This window comes from Chiloscyllium plagiosum, chromosome 33, assembly GCF_004010195.1.
Source record: "Chiloscyllium plagiosum isolate BGI_BamShark_2017 chromosome 33, ASM401019v2, whole genome shotgun sequence".
Classification (NCBI taxonomy): Eukaryota; Metazoa; Chordata; class Chondrichthyes; order Orectolobiformes; family Hemiscylliidae; genus Chiloscyllium; species Chiloscyllium plagiosum.
Genome location: NC_057742.1, coordinates 14,117,315 through 14,134,230, shown reverse-complemented (window position 1 = coordinate 14,134,230; position 16,916 = coordinate 14,117,315). Strand labels below are relative to the sequence as shown.

Sequence of the window (16,916 nt, the reverse complement as noted above, 5' to 3'; positions counted from 1 at the left end):
CAAAGATGTTTTTCCAACAGTGATTGCATCTTTTATTAGAGTGATTAAACTGGCACAGTCTCCAATTAACTGACCACACCCCCCGACCCTCTCTCTCTGTCTCCACACTTTTTTTCCTTGGAGTTCTACAGAGGGGTGTACCCTAACCCACTCCCTGCTTCCCCAGATAATCTCTCCAATATTGTTCTGTACAGGACAAACATGGAACCTGTCAAAAAGTTGCAGTAAAACATTTTGTGTGTGTTAATATTATTTTGGAGACTTACCCCAAAAGGCAACTGCAGCAGCAGCAGTCTTGTTGTTGGTGTCCAGTCCAGCAGCCCCGGAGAGGGGCCAGGGGTGGCCGGGTGGGGGGATATGTTGGGGGGGGGGGGGGGGGTTTGTTGGTGGGTTGGGGTTGGGGGCAGGAGCGGGGCCTCACACGATGTGTGCTACTGCAGTCTCTTGAATGGGTAGCTGACTTTAAATCTCTGCGCCCCAGAGGAAAGGCATTTAATCGATCTTTCCAAATAATCGATTATCCGAACGAAATAGTACCCACCCATCTCGTTTAGGTAATCGAGTTTCCTCTGTATATGTTTCCAGTCCTGTCTTTTATATTGATGTTGCTGGGCACCTCCACCTTTTGAGAATGGGGATCCTTATGGAGTTTCCTCCTCCTGTTAGTTGTTCAATTGTCCACCATAATTTATAACTGCAAGTGGGAAATCACCAAAGCTTGATCTGATCTTTTGTTTGAGATTGCTTAGCCCTTGCAGTTTTGGGGAGGATTTGTAGCTCAGGTTGTGGTTCAGGTTGTACGTTTGCTCACTGAACTGACAGATTTGTTCTCAGACGGTTTCATCACCATGCTAGGTAACATCGTCAGTGAGCCTCCGATGAAGCGCTGGTGTTCTGTCCCGCTGCTATTTATCTGTCTTGGTCCATTGTGGGTGGTATCACTTCTGGTTGTTTTTCTGAGAGGTTGGTAAATGGGGTCCAAATCGATTTGTGTTTGTTAATGGAGTTCCGGTTTGAATGCCACTCCTCTAGGAATTCCAGAATATGGGGTCCTTTTGAATTCATCAAGAGCTGTTTTCAGTGTGGTGGTAAATTTGTGGGCTACCATGATGACTAGGGGTTGGAGTAGTCTGCTTGTCATCCCTGAGATGTCTTTAATGTATGGCAGGGTATATACCAACAGCCAGCAGAACGAATGTAATATACAAAATACCCTGCAAGGGCTGCAGCAGACATTATATTGGATAGACGGATACATGAGCACCAACTAGCCACCAAAAGACGTGACCAACTATCACTTGTATCCGTACACATAGACGAAGAGGGACACCAGTTCAACTGGGGACAATACATCCATCCTGGGACAGGCACAAACAAAGACACACACAGGAATTTCTAGAGGCCTGGCATTCAAACCAGAACTCCATTAACAAAAATATCAATTTGCTCCTCATTTATCAACCACTCAGAAAAAGAACTGGAAGTGAAATCGCCCACCACAACAGACCAAGACAGATAAATAGCAAGCAGGACAGAACGCCAGTGCTTCACCAGTCAAAAGTCTGAACTGTTCAGCCTCTGGTAAAGCCACACAATGTATAGGGCATTCTCAGCGTGAAAACAGAACTTCTGCAGAAGGGCTGTCTAGTGATCACTCCAACTAATAGTGTTGTGGATGGACACAGCTATAAAAAATAGATTGTTGAGGAAGAGATCAATTAAATGTTTTCCAGTTGGTAACAGAACCAGCGTAGCAGCTATGTCCTTTAGGACTTGGCCAGCCTAATCGATAGTGGTGTTCCTAGTCACTCGCTGATAAACATTGAAGTTCCCTGACCGGATTACATTAAGAATCTGGTGGGAGGGTTAATGTTTTTGCAGGAACAGTAGATGATAGTCAATGGGAGGTTTTCTTGCCCATGCTTATCACTGACTGCAGCCATGGGAGTCCAGGAGGTCTGGCATCAATTTTGAGGTCTCCCTAGGGCAACTGCCTCTCAAATCAATGTCACTGTATTGCCACCTGGTTCTCTCTTGTCTGTGGGATGTTGATGGCGTTGTCAGGGACATAACTGAACTCCAGGAATCATAGCTTATTGTCAAGCAATTGCTTGACTAATCTGTGTGACACCTTGTCCAGATATGGCACTACTGCAGTTTAATTTTGCACTTTTTTAATGTGTATGTCTGGGGAAATGTGGTTGCGATTTAAAAATTCCTGAAGTTCGGAGCTTTGTTTTGTAGTTTGTAATTGTTTGCAAAGAGTATTGAGGTTAGAAGATCTACCAGTGGTAACTGAGTTTAATCAGATTGTTAGGAAATATTAATTGTGTTTGTATGGCTAAATTAGTTGATCTGTTTATTTTTGAGAAGACAGCACAGAACAGCACTATACAGCCAAAGACTGACATATATGAAAGCATATAGTTACACTCACCACTGGTTTCATATTACGTCATAATGGAAAGTAAAGTTAGCTTTCGGTGTTTTTTGTGCGAATGAATCTGAAAACCATTAGTCAGTTCTTATTCTGATAAAGTAAACTGTATTTTTGCATTTTTTATTGCAGTATTTCTAGAATTAGCGACAAAAATATATCGCTTGCAATGTCTTTTTTTTTTGTAGTATTTTAATTGAATATGGCAATTTGGTTAATAATCAACTTTGTGTTTAGATTAGATTTTAGATTAGATTACAGTGTGGAAACAGGCCCTTCGGCCCAACAAGTCCACACCGACCCGCTGAAGCGAAACCCACCCATACCTAACACTACAGGCAATTTAGTATGGCCAATTCACCTGACCCTGCACATCTTTGGATGGTGGGAGGAAACCGGAGCACCCGGAGGAAACCCACGCAGACACGGGGAGAACGTGCAAACTCCACACAGTCAGTCACCTGAGGCGGGAATTGAACCCGGGTCTCTGGTGCTGAGAGGCAGCAGTGCTAACCACTGTGCCACCGTGCCGCCCATTATGCCTTCATGACATAGCCCACTGTGCCGTGTTGACTTTGCCTTCATGAAGTAGATTTCACTGCAGACTTTGCCTTTTTTTGTTGTGCATGAAAAATCATTATGTTCAATGCTTTTGTTTTGGACAGAAGATCTGTGTCAGTAAATAAGACCTGAGCACAGAGATCATTGAATTTTTTGGGGGGAGGGATAATTACCACATCCAGTGCTTAGTTGTAAATCACTTCTGACAGTTGAGGATGGTATTGGTTAGCCTTATAAGAAGTGCCTGAACAGATATTCATTGTTTGCTTTTGCATTTGTGGAACAGAAACCATTCATCATATGGCTAAATCTAATTTGTTGTGTAAGATGCTTGTTCTCATAAGGGTACAAGACATAGATTGGTCTGCAGTCTATGAGGGACCTTGGGTATGGGTCAGCATGAATTGGGCTTGAAGCGTATATGCAGAAGTCAGGGATTGAGGGAGCTGGAGGAGTGCTGTTTTTTTTTATATATTCTCAAAACATACTGGTGGGATGTGGCAGACCTACCACTCAGTGTGCCTCGGCATTTGGCAGCTTCCATGTACAACACCATAGTCGTCTGCAATGACTCCATAAAATGAAAATTTCATGTTTCAGTACACATTTTCCTCTGAGTTTGTACAACTGAATTGTAAAAATTTAGACCATAAGCTGTTTGATTTGTATCCTCTGAGTTGTCCTCAGTTTAAGGTAGTACTCTAATTCCCAAACAGATCCTGTATTTTAATCTTAGCTAGTTTGGTGTATTTGAAGGTTCTGTAGTAATGCAGTGCTTCTCAAAATTTAAAGTAATCTGTAAACTTTAAGCCTACATGTTTGGTCTCCATCAATACATTCCAGAAGATTTATTAGCTAGGGTATATTAATTAATTACTTGTGTTCTTGCTCTTAGCTAAACCTCTGTTTAGTTATTTTATGTGCTTTTCCTCTTCAGTCTATTCATACCTCGAGCTATTCAATACATCAAAATGCAATTTCGGCCTGACGTTATGTCTGGTGCTGGATGTTTTCATGGCTTGCACATCTATTGTTATCTCTATTTAGTTTTTCGACCCATATTATGTAGATATATTTTCTGTAAAACGTGTGCTGTCAGAGAATATTCAGACAAAGGTACTGAGGGAAAATAGGAAGCTCACTGAATCTCATGCATTTTGAAGTTGAATAAGAGACTGCTAAAGTCATAGAATCATAATAAAGCAGGCTATTCAGCCCATCAACCCTCTGAAAGCATCACACCCCCCCCCCCCCCCAAAAACCACCCCCCATAACTTTGCATTTCTCATCACTACTCCGCCTAGCCTGCACATCCCTGGACACTATATGGGACAATTTAACATGGCCAATTCACCTAACCTGCTCATTTTAGGACTGTGACAGGAAACTGGAGCACACCGAGGAAACCCATGCAGATATGGGAGAATGTGCAAACTCCACACAGACAATCACCTGAGGATGGAATTGAACATGAGTCCCTGGCGGTCTGACGCAGCATTGCTAACCACTGTGTCACTATGTCACTCCTATCAAGTCGTCACTTGATTTTTAAAATAATGTCCCAATTAAAGTGGATGAGTTGTTATTATTATTATTAGTAGTAGTAATAGTAGTAGTAATTTACTCATGGGCACATAGCACTGCAAAAAGAAATTTAATGTATAAAATTTTTAGTTGAAGAGGTAAAGTCTGCACCACTATTTGTAGTTTAGCTAGTTATAATACAAGAAGTGTTCATTTAATTTCAGTTGTTGGACTTCAGTGCAATGTGTGTGGAACTTTATATCTCACCTTAACAAACTTTGTACTAAAGTGATTTCCTGTGTGGTCACCATTTTGGTTTGCTCCATTTCTCTATTGACTTCAACTAGCAGTATCATGCCAATAGAAGTAATATTAAAAAGAACTTCCTAGTGGTGACTGCACAATACTTTCATATGAGATTTCTTAATAAATCTTATGTTTGTGACGTGCTTAAAAGAGTTTGTGACTGTGTTGCAAGTATGGCTAGGCACAAAATAAGCATTCTGCTTTTTATCAGCCTAATATATACAAGGTGGACATCTGTTTACTTTCAGACATTCTAGTTTCTGGACTACCTGTTCAGTTTAGTAATGGGTTTATTTTTTACAAAGTGATAAAAAGGAATTAATTTTAACCCATACTATGACTGGTGGGCGAAGGTCTTAACAAGTAATGTATTGTTCTAAAAAGGTGCAACTCACTGTAAACATGTCTACCTTTGGTTTAATCACAGAATTTGGGAGTGGTCAAGTAACCTACTCTGAGAAACAGCTGTCTGATAATTAAACATCAGATTCTGCGAACCATTTCAACAATAACATCTGCATGCAGGGCTTGGAAAACCCAACTGCTGGAAGTAGTTAGGAACAGCTTAAGGGTCAGTGCTTTTCCAGCACATCTTGTGGACCATGAGGAGGAGGAAGTCTTCTACGTTTGACTCTTCAAACAAGCTTGCCTTGATGTCACTTCCCTGAACTCCTTCATTCCTGACGTCGACTCTTGTTTTCCTCAGATGCTGCCTGACCTGTGCTTTTCCAGGGCCTCCATTTTCTACTCTGATTCTCTAGCATCTGTAGTACTGACTTTCTCCTACAAAGAGTCTGTTAATGCTCATTCACCCAAGTGTAGACCTGATCTGACTATAACAGGCTTTGCAGCTGACCAACCTTCAGTTTGTGTAGCTGCCAGTTAGAAAAAGAGTATAAATTCCGTTGACGTCCCTTCATTAAATTTGGCATGACCCCTATATTCTCATGTTTCCCTTGCCATTAATATATACACCGCTCCCTTTCTTAGGTGTCAGGCCTAAATGTTCAGTTTTCTGGACCATGAAGAAGCACATTGTGGGGAGCAAGAACTGCAGGAGTACGCAAAGACTTGACTTTCCATTCATACACAGCACAGAATAACTTAAATCAAATTCAGACTTATTGCTTTCTGCAAATAAACCCAATACAGAAACAACAGACCAAACTTTTCATATTAATCATTCTTCCAGATAGTTTAATGCCTATGTTGCTCTGTGTTTACCTGTGCTGTTAAATTGAACTATTTCACATGTTATTGACTATTCTCTTTAGCATTGTCAATTCATACTTAAAATAGTATTAATGGGGGATTTTAATCTTCCAGTGGACTGGGGAGATGGATAATCACCTGCCAGAAAGGTGGTGAATTTCTAGCATGTGTCTGGAATAATCTCGATTGGCAAAATGTCTTGGATGCGCCAAACGATAAGCAATTTTAGATCTAGTATTGAGCAACGAGCCTGATTTAATCAGTCACCTAGTTGTTGATGAGCATTTTTTCAAGTAGTGATCATAATATGATCAAGTTTCATGTAGCGTTTATAAGAGATTAGCAAAGATTGGACACTAGAATTTTGGATTTAAGTAAGGCAAACTTTAATGGGATGAGGCAGAAACTGTCTGTCATAAACTGGAAAGCTCTGCATTTAGGTAAAATAACTAAGGAACAATGGAAAGTGTTCAAAGAAATAGTTAATGCTATTCAGAAGCAGTTTGCACCCATGAGAAAGAAAAGCTCCTCTTCACAAAGAAGGCATCTAAGGATGTAAGCAAAGGCATTAAAATTAAAAGCATATTAATGATATTATTTTAAAAAATCAAAAACAGTACAGATCCCACAGAATGGGACAAATTCAAAGATGGACAAAGGACCATACAGCGGCTTATAAGAGTGGCTAAAACGTATTGTAAAAGGAGGCTTACTGCAGAAATAGGCACAATACTGAGAGATTTTACAGTTATATAAAAGGAAAGTAGCTGGTTAACAGTATTGGCTCACTGAAGGCTGAGAGTGGGGATATTGACAATCTCCACTGGGAAATGGCAGAGATGGTGAATGATTCTTTAGGTTCAGTATTCATAGAAAAGAAATTAACTGAGGGACAGGATGTACGTGTATTTGGAAAGGCAAGGACTGATTTGGGATAGTCAACATGGCTTTGTGCCTGGGAAATCATGTCTCACAAACTTGATTGAGTTTTTTGAAGAAGTAATAAAGAAGATTGATGAGGGCAGAGCAGTAGATGTGATCTATATCGACTTCAGTAAGGCATTCGGCAAGGTTCCCCATGGGAGACTGATTAGCAAGGTTCTATATAATGGAATAGAGGGAGAACTAGCCATTTGGCTACAGAACTGGCTCAAAGGTAGAAGACAGAGGGTGGTGGTGGAGGGTTGTTTTTCAGACTGGAGGCCTGTGATCAGTGGAGTGCCACAAGGATTGGTGCTGGGTCCTCTACTTTTTGTGTCATTTACATAAATGATTTGGATGCGAGCATAAGAGGTACAGTTAGTAAGTTTGCAGATGACACCAAAATTGGACGTGTAGTTGACAGTGAAGAGGGTTACCTCAGATTACAACAGGATCGGGACCAGATGGGCTGAGAAGTGGCAGATGGAGTTTAATTCAGATAAATGTGAGGTGCTGCATTTTGGGAAAGCAAATCTTAGCAGGACTTATACACTTAGTGGTAAGGTCCTAGAGAGTGTTGCTGAACAAAGACACCTTGGAATGCAGGTTCATAGCTCCTTGAAAGTGGAGTCGCAGGTAGATAGGATAGTGAAGAAGGCATTTGGTATGCTTTCCTTTATTGGTCAGAGTACTGAGTACAGGAGTTTGAGTCCAGAACTAGAGGGCATAGGTTTAGGGTGAGAGAGGAAAGATATAAAAGAGACCTACGGGGCAACTTTTTCACGCAGAGGGTGGTACGTGTATGGTATGAGCTGCCAGAGGATGTGGTGGAAGCTGGTACAATTGCAACATTTAAGAGGCATTTGGATGTTTATATAAATATGAAGGGTAGAGGGATATGGGCTGGGTGCTGGCAGGTGGGACTAGATTGGTTGGGATATCTGGTCGGCATGGACGGGTTGGAACGAAGGATCTTTTTCCGTGCTGTACATCTCTGTGACTCTGACTCTAACTGAGCATCGGGGCAGAGTCTAAATAAAATTGGCTTAAGTAAATCATCAATTTTGGGAAAATTAATGGAACTCGACAATTCTACAGGACCTGATAGTTTCCATCTATAGGTGTTAAAGGAGGTAGGAGAGCACATTGCTAATGCCTGAACAATAATCTTTCAGAGTTCCCTGGCCTTGGGAGGTGTACCTCTGGAAATTTTTTCATGTCGCTCTGTTCTTTTAAGAGGTGTTATAGAAGAAACCAGGGAATCACAGACCAGTTAGCCTACCATCTGTGGTGGGGAGATTGTTGGAGTCAATAATCCAGGATATGGGTAACTGATCACCTCAAAAAGTTTGTTAATCAAGGGGAGTCAGCACTGATTCATGAAGGGTACGTTGTACCTGACAAAACTCTTTTTGAAGAGGTGACAGAGCTGTGGACACAGGTAAAGCAGTGGATGTTGTTTATGTGGACATCTAGAAGGTTTTTGATAAGTCACATACAAGAGATTGTTAGCTAAGGTGGAAGTCCACAAAGTTGAGGGCAAATAACCTGAAGTAAAAAGGAAGTTGGTTAAGTGACAGTAAACTGTTGGATAAGTACTTAAATTGGCAGAATGTGACTAGTGGACTTCTGTAGGGATCTTGGGTCTTCATTTATTCATAGTATTTGTTAACGACTTGGATAATGGCGTAAAAGTCAAACATTCATATTTGCTGACGACACAGAATTGAGCATCATAGTAGACAGCATTGGTGACAGCATAAAATTACTACAGGATATTGATAGATTAGATAAATTGGCAAAGCTGTGGCAGATGAATTTTAATATAAGGACATGTGAGGTTATCCATTTCTGACCAAAAAAGGATGTGTCAGGGTAATGTTCTGAAGGCACAAAGTTAAATACAGTGGATCTCTAACAGTATTTGGAGATTTGAGGGTCGTAGCTTTTAAAATGCCAGGAATGGGTGAAGAAAATAGTCAAGAAGGCTATTGAAATACTGGCCTTCACACTTCACGGCCTGGAATATAGGGATGCAGATGTTATGCTGCAATTATACAAAACCCTGGTTAACCCCACTTCGAGTACTGTGCACAGATCTGGGTACCACAACATAGGAAGGATGTTTTGCCCTTGTAGGATGTTAATTGCAGATTTTCAAAGTTGATAATTTAGTCCTTGAAGTCCAGTTATGAGGAGAAAGTACAAAAATTAAACCTTTAACCTTCTAAATCCAAGAGAATAAGGGGTGATGTAATGAGGTCTTCATGATATTAATAGGGAAAGAAAGATAAACTATTTCTACTGGTTGAAAATTCTAAAACCAAGGGGTATAGTTAGGGCGAGGGAGAGATTTATACACAGGAAGTATAGTGGAGATTTGGAACTCTCTTTCTCAGACAGCAGTCGATACTAATTCAGTTGTCTATTTCAAATTTAAATTAAACAAGGTTTTATTAAGCAAGGGTATCAAAGGATATGGGCTCAAGGCAGGCATATGGAGTTATGCCCCAGACCAGCCATGATCTTATTGAATGATAGAGCAGGCTTGAGGGGCTGGAAGGGCTACTCCTGTTCCTATGTTCTTAAAACAACTTCTTCATCAATAGGTTTCTTGTCCTGCAAGTACAATCTTTCACTTGTTCTTGAGGTCAGTACTATGTCAACACTCAAAATGTAAATTAGTTTGTATTCATGTTGTAACGCAAAACATCTTTGACTTGTGCAATACTATTGCTATTATGCAATACTATAGGGACTTGAGGCTGTTTTCATTAGAGAGAAGAAGTTTGAGAGGTGACTTAATTGAGACATATAAGATAATCAGAGGGTTAGATAGGGTGGACAGTGAGAGCCTTTTTCCTCGGATGGTGATGGCTAGAATGAGAGTGCATAGCTTTAAATTGAGAACAGATGTCAGGGGTAGTTTCTTTACTCAGAGTAGTAGGGCATATTAAATGGCCATTGGATAGACATATGGATGGGAATGGAATAGTATAGGTTAGATGGGCTTCAGATTGACTTCACAGGTCAGCGCAACATCGGAGGCTGAAGGCCTTGTACTGCGCTGTAATGTTCTATTGAAAACATGCCGAGAGTGGATTATCAGGTGAATGTGGGGAAAGGATGGAGCAAGGGAGTAACAAGCAGTTGAACTGGTATAAGTTAAAACACTCCACTAGTTATTCAGATTGTGACTGGAGCTTACTAAGGAAAGTTGAGATTTGAATTTAATAAATTTGACAATTTGTCCTCTTCAGGGGGAAAAAAATAATATTGCTGCAGATTGTTCCAATTGCCCAACTGTTTCTTTTATTTCCCTCAAGAAAGGCAATCTGTCATTCTGGACTGATCCAGTTGGATGACTACTTGGTTTCTGAAGTGGCTAAGGAGTAACTACGGCTAGACAATAAGGAGGATCTTTGTATGTTTCACCTCTTTATGAGAATGTTTTTAACAAAATTTGTTCATACACATTCCCAATTTTCCTATTCTCCATTTTTGAAGTGGCATAAGACTTTGCTCAGTTGCCATGGTTTAGTGCAGTCAGAATCAATGGCCTTGAGAACTAATATATGATGATTTTACTTAAGCTCACTCCCAGTGGTCCTCTATTCCTGACTTGGGTATTTGGCAGAAACATTTAGAGAAAAAGATACAAAACAGGGTTTTTTTATTGCTGGGGCTCACTGCTACGGGAGTGGTTGATGCGTTGAAATTAGAATTTCTAGACTTTTGTGGGTACGTTGTAGATTTCGTGTATCTTTCGTGCTGCATGTGAGTCAGGATAGGACATGCAACTTTATATGCAATAATGGTAAATCAAAAGCATACAAAAAGGAGAAGATTTTCACTTGAAAAATCTGTTTTGGAATTGTGGAATTGTTTTCCCTAGTTCATTCTCCACAACTCTTCAATGTTACACAAAATGTAAATTCTGTGAAGGAAGAACTTATTTTACAACAGTTATTTATTAAGGGTAGTATTTCATTTTTGTTACTATTGACAATACTCCTGTCTGCATGATTGTGCTTTGTGAACTTTCAACTTTTTTTTTGCTCTTCAAAATGATTGTGGTTTTTGAACGTGTACTTGGAATTTCCTTCGTTTTATCCTTACTCCTACTGCAAATGTAGCCTTTTTTGATTTTTTTTTCCTGTCTAAACCACAGGATATCTTTGTCATGGCAATATGATGAATCACAAATGAGTAATTATGAAGAGGTCAGGTTTTCTCAAATGAAAAGAAGCCAGAGTACTCTTTAAATTACAAGCTTTACATTTCAAAATGGAGCTGATTAGATCTTTAGTTTAATTTGATGCAGGGTAGTTGGAATTTCAATCTTAAGGCACAGAAAAGGATCCATTACATACTACCAGCAAAACTAATGTCATTTACAAGATACTATGCTAGGACTGTTTTTTAAAAAAACACTACATTGGACACACTGGCAGGAAACTTGCCACCAGGATACATGAACACCAACTGGCTACCAAAAGACACGACCCACTATCACTAGTTTCTATACATGCAGACAAAGAAGGCCGCCACTTTAACTGGGATAATACACACATCCTAGGACAGACGAAACAAAGACACGAGTGAAAATTCTTAGAGACATTTGCGTTGCTAACCAGAACTCCATCAATAAACACGTCGACTTTGACCTTATCTACATTCCCTTGAAAAAAAAACGAACCGGAAATGACATCAACCACCTTCAGAAACCAAGACTTATAAATAGAGAGGCGGGACATACTACCAGTGATTCACCGGAGACTCTCATTGATGTTACCTAGTACGATGACGAAACGTTTGAAAACCAACCTTCAAGCTCAGCGAGCTAACTTGCATACCGAGGAGGATTATTCAGTTTATAACTGTAGAGTATTTGAGAGTTTCAGGTTTTAAAAAGATCAGTCCCCTGGTGTGATCATCTTATCTGAATTTTTTATAATTTTTTTAACCTGCTGTTCCCTCATTGGAAGTTTACAAAGTTTACATTTACTTGGCTTGGTATTTCCTGGGCTATACATTTCTTGTTCCTTAGAAATCAAGGACAAATTTTAGTTTTCATTTGTATTCCTTCTGTTTTGATGGGATTCTGTCCAACTCTGTGACGCTCTACACCTTCAGTTAGATAGATATTCCAGTAAGTTTCATTTTAAAAACATGCCTATCTGATTTGTGATTTCAATTCATTTTGGATGTAAACAGTTTTTCAAAAAGGCTATAAAAGCATTGCTTGAACACTTACATCATGGAGTGAGTACATGTAATCATCACAGAAAATGGTTATGAAAAATGTGTTAATGGGGAATTTACCTTTCTGACTTGAAGTTGATTCTGTAAACTTATTTTCACATTTGCTCCAATAATTGTCTGCATAAACAGTTGTAATTACTGCTACTTGGTGTTTGGACATCTGATAATCAAAGATTTGCAAAGCAATAGTTTTGTATGCTTTAAATAGACCTCTTTCTTCTGGGTTCTTCATGGTTCTAGTTGCCATTGAGTGCTCCTCTGGTGCATTGTCTCTTTGCATTTCAAGGTGATGTTATTTAATCATGCATACTTTCACCCTGTCCCAGAGAAAGCTATGGCATAGTGGTATTGTGGCTGGACTAATTATCCAGAGACCTAGGTGAGGTTCTGGAGCCCTGGGTTTAAATCCCACCACAGTAAATGATTAGAATTTTACTTCAAACAATACAGAATTTAAAAATCTAATGATTGTAGATTGTCATAAAAACACACTTGGTTCAGAACTTAGTTTGAGCTCCCTTCCTAACAGCCTTCTATAACAGTTCAAGGAGATAGCGCAGCTCATAACCACTATCTCATGTACACTTGGACATGAATAATAATGGCCCAGTCAACAAAGCACCAGATCCCAAAAATGCCAGTGAAGGAAAAGAAACATTGCCAATAATTCAGCATCTGCTCATAGTCACTGAAATTTAAGTAGAAGTATGAATAATGAATCTAAATGATTATCCATTCTAATAGTGGTCTTTCCTTTTCACATTTGTCAGACTGGGATTAGATGTTTCTAATAGTGGAGAAGTCACTTGGATTTGTAATCTACACCTTTTTCATCTTGTACAGCAAAGAGGTTTACATCTCTACATTCACAATTGAAAGTTCACTATGATTATATTAAAATCCAAACTGTAATGCAAAATGAACAATGTGTGATTTTTAAAATGAGAACTGAGTTATATTTGTGTCCTATTCCAATTCACTAAAATACTTTACAATGGCTGTTGATGCTATTAAATCTTTTGAACAAAGCAGACATAGTTCAGCTCCTATCTAGGGCATTTTCATTTCTGCATAGTGATAGCAACCTTGCTTTTATTGTCATTCATGTAGCAGACTTAAAAGGGAAAACTGACTGCAAGACAAGGTAGAGTAGGTGGTGAAAATTCTATTGTAGCTTACTTCTACCGGTTAAAAACAAAATTCCCATTGCTCTTACGCAGTTTCCTGCTGGTGCACAATAATGAGAACAGTCAATTCACAAGTAAACTTTTGTATATAGGAAAATAAAAATAGAATGTGAAACCATTCCGATCCAGGAGTTTTGTGTTTTTATTCCTCTATCCATGTTCATGCCAGCTAATGGTGATGGTCTCTCTCAAAAATGCACAGAGACATTCAGGGGTGTCTTAAAACCAAAACAAAGTTCCACAAAGGAAAAGAATTATCAGTAATTTTATCCTTTTAAAAACACCTGGCTTAGAATGAATGTTTTAAAAACTACTGTTCACCACCTTAAACGATTTGAAGGATTTCCAGTCTTCCTACAGAATCATGCAATTTTTGCATTTTTACATTGTGCCACAGTTATGAAAATATCACTTCATTAAGTCACATCAATTATATTAGTTGACTTAGTTTCTAGAATTAGTTGAATGTTGGTGATTCATACAGTTCAAAGTAGTGACGTTTGTTTGCATGTAAGTTCATTGTCTTAAGTGATAGTGTCTGGGATTTTCCTTTATTAGTTTTCAGTGTGGGGGTGGGCATCTTTTAAGAGTGAATAATAAATGCTCCCTTTCTTCATTTTCACCCCCAACTACTATCACCACCACCACCTCCATTAGCAAGGAAGCTTGCTGAATCAAATGCCAATCAGGCACTTACGTGGTCACCTAATGAGCATCTTGGTCAGTCAGTTCTCAGGGCAGTGATATCCTGACTCCCCTGCCTACCAACTAGAGGCCAGCAGCCACTGTGAAGAGCAGTGGTACTTTGGAAGCTCAGCAGCATTGAGATTCAGGAATAGCAGGGAGGTAAGTGACCTGTTTCTTGGGAGGGGTGGGGTTTGCATGAAGAGGGGTTTAAAGTGGTTTGAGGTAAGGGCTGAGGATTGGTTTTCAGTGGCCATCCTCTTGGCCCACCTCTGTGCCCCAATTCCTCACCAACTGAGGCAAATAGAATGCCTCCTCCCCCAACCCACAAGGCTGCTGCTCTTCTCATCTGCTAGGGTTAATCTGACTGGTGACGGGATGAGGCTTTATGTGGTTGTTAATTGACCACTTAAGCATCTTTTAAATGTTGGCAAGTTGGGGAAGTCAACTATAAGCCTTGACTCCCAGAACCTAATTTCTGAGGTATTGGGAAGGTGGCAGATACCTCCCTGTTGTCAAGCTGCCCAATTATTTACCCATTTGACCATCTTTCTTCCTACCTTGCAGGAAAGGAAAATTATAGCCATTATTTCAGTTCAGGAGAAATTAGACTCTTTTTAGTTTAGAGACAGTAAAGACACACACCGGCCAAATAAAATGTCTGTAAAATGACAGTTGTGTGGAAATAATGTAGAATGTGCAGGCCATGGTTTGTATGGTTGCATCACATCCTGAATGCTTTCAATATTTCTGCAATGCCACATCACTGACTTTATCATTGAAAAATCTGGCAAATTACTTTTGGAAATTCTGGTGCTCTGGCTTAATCATCCTTTTGGAGTTGATTGAACTGCTGAATTCCAAAGGTGTATTTTTAAATGGACAAGTGTTCATGGTACTAGATCCAAAAGTTAATTTTAAATGCTGTCTTTTACAAAAATGTCTATTTTATAGATACTTTCTTCAGGTGGTGCAAACATCATGTAATCTATATATTCTGAAAGTGGCTCTTCTTTTGTGTGTGGACTGATCTGTGAGAAAATCTCTTTAGAAGTAGATTACAGATGGCAACTTATCAGAACTTTATTCTTTCCAGCTTTCAATAATTTCCTCCTACAATGGCGCAGTGGAATCAGTTACAGCAATTGGATACCAGATATCTGGAACAACTACATCAACTCTACAGTGACAGCTTCCCCATGGAATTGAGGCAGTTTCTTGCAGCTTGGATTGAGACCCAAGATTGGTATGTACAGCAATTTTGCAGATTTGAAGTTTCTTTCAAGAGTGGCAATGTTTTATTTTTTTACAATTCTTTTGTTTGCTTTTGATTTTTGAAGAAAAGGCCATTCTAATTTCAGTCATCTTTGCCTTGATTAGGGAGGGAGAAGATTTGCTGTGATTCCAAATCTTGGTCCACAGCCTATCATCTGCTACATTCTGTGCTGTATTGTTCTATGTTCTATGTACTCATTTGATCACGAGTGTGTACTAAATTAACCAGCTTCTTGAAGGCTGCCAGGGAGCTTTCAACCCAACATGTTTCATTTGGAAAATCCATCTATTCTTCTTCAAAGTAAATGTAAGGTTTCTTCACTGGTTTCCATTTCTTTAAAAAAATACGCTGGAAAGTATTTGTTAATTTTTTTGATACAGTGGAGTAACTAACAATTTTCTTGTTGCTTGTAATGTTCTATTATCCATAACTTCACTGAAATTCCTTCAAGCTGTTCACCACCTTGACTTGGGAACATATCACCGTGCCTTCAGTGAACCTACGTATACCAAATGGATTGTAGTTTTTCTAAAAGGCAACACAGAACCATCTCCTCAAGGGCAAATAAGGATAGGGAACAAATGCTGGCCCAAAAAGCACTGCCCACAACCTATAATTGATTTTTTTTTTAAAAGAAGCATATTTATGTCTGAGTTATTGCAACAGATCAGCAGCAGCCAGTATTTTGGGACTGTACAAAACCAGTGTGCATGTCCTACAAAGTACTAACTTAGTTGCTCATTTTTCATTTACTTTCAAACTTAAATTCTGAAATATATTCTGTTTTCAGTTTTTTTTCTGCTCCTCTCTGAATAAATTTTGTTCTTTTCTTTCATATTTTGGATACGTTTGCACTATCCATGATGTCACATTTTGTAATGAAGGTGCAGTTGGGGTAACTGAAGCACAATTTCTGACTTTTTAAAAAAATCATTCTTTAACCTTCCAGGGCATATGCTGCAAGCAAGGAATCACATGCTACACTAGTGTTCCATAATCTCTTGGGTGAGATTGATCAACAATACAGCAGATTTCTACAGGAATCCAATGTTCTTTATCAGCACAATCTGCGGAAGATTAAACAGTACCTGCAGGTATGTAGTTTGCCATTGATAGGTTTATGTGAATATCAGTCATTAAAAATGGAAAATTTGAGAAGTGACCGAAGTTGTGTGCTTCCACTTCAATTGGAATAGATTTTGTATTTTAATTTACAAGTGCTGCCCATCAGGTTTTTTGAAGTGATGATGCATTATAAAAGGTAGAACTCTAAAAGTTCTGAGATGCGTGTGTTTAAAAGAATTGAATATTTTCCTGAACATAGGAGAAAATTGGTTTTTAACATTTCTTTTTAAAAAGAACTCTACGATTCTCAGTGGCTTTTCCTTGATTGGTTTATTGTCAGCCTCCAGCTATTACTCAAAGATGCATTGGTCAGTGTGTCTTGCTCTCGCGCGCTCTCTCTCTCGCGTGCTCTCTCTCTCTCGCGCGCTCTCTCTCTCGCGTGCTCTCTCTCTCTCGCGTGCTCTCTCTCTCTCGCGCG

At 39.3% G+C, this 16,916-nt stretch overlaps 1 protein-coding gene across 1 annotated transcript in view; it reads left to right on the top strand.

Moving 5' to 3' along the window:
• The window catches only part of stat3 (signal transducer and activator of transcription 3 (acute-phase response factor)), a 49,640-nt gene that overhangs the window by 7,352 nt on the left and 25,372 nt on the right, over positions 1 to 16,916 (top strand). The window contains exons 3-4 of the mRNA XM_043674978.1: positions 15,194 to 15,343; positions 16,323 to 16,467. Coding sequence (XP_043530913.1) covers positions 15,216 to 15,343; positions 16,323 to 16,467 — 273 coding nt within the window. The 5' untranslated portion in view covers positions 15,194 to 15,215. The remainder of the gene's footprint in view (positions 1 to 15,193; positions 15,344 to 16,322; positions 16,468 to 16,916) is intronic.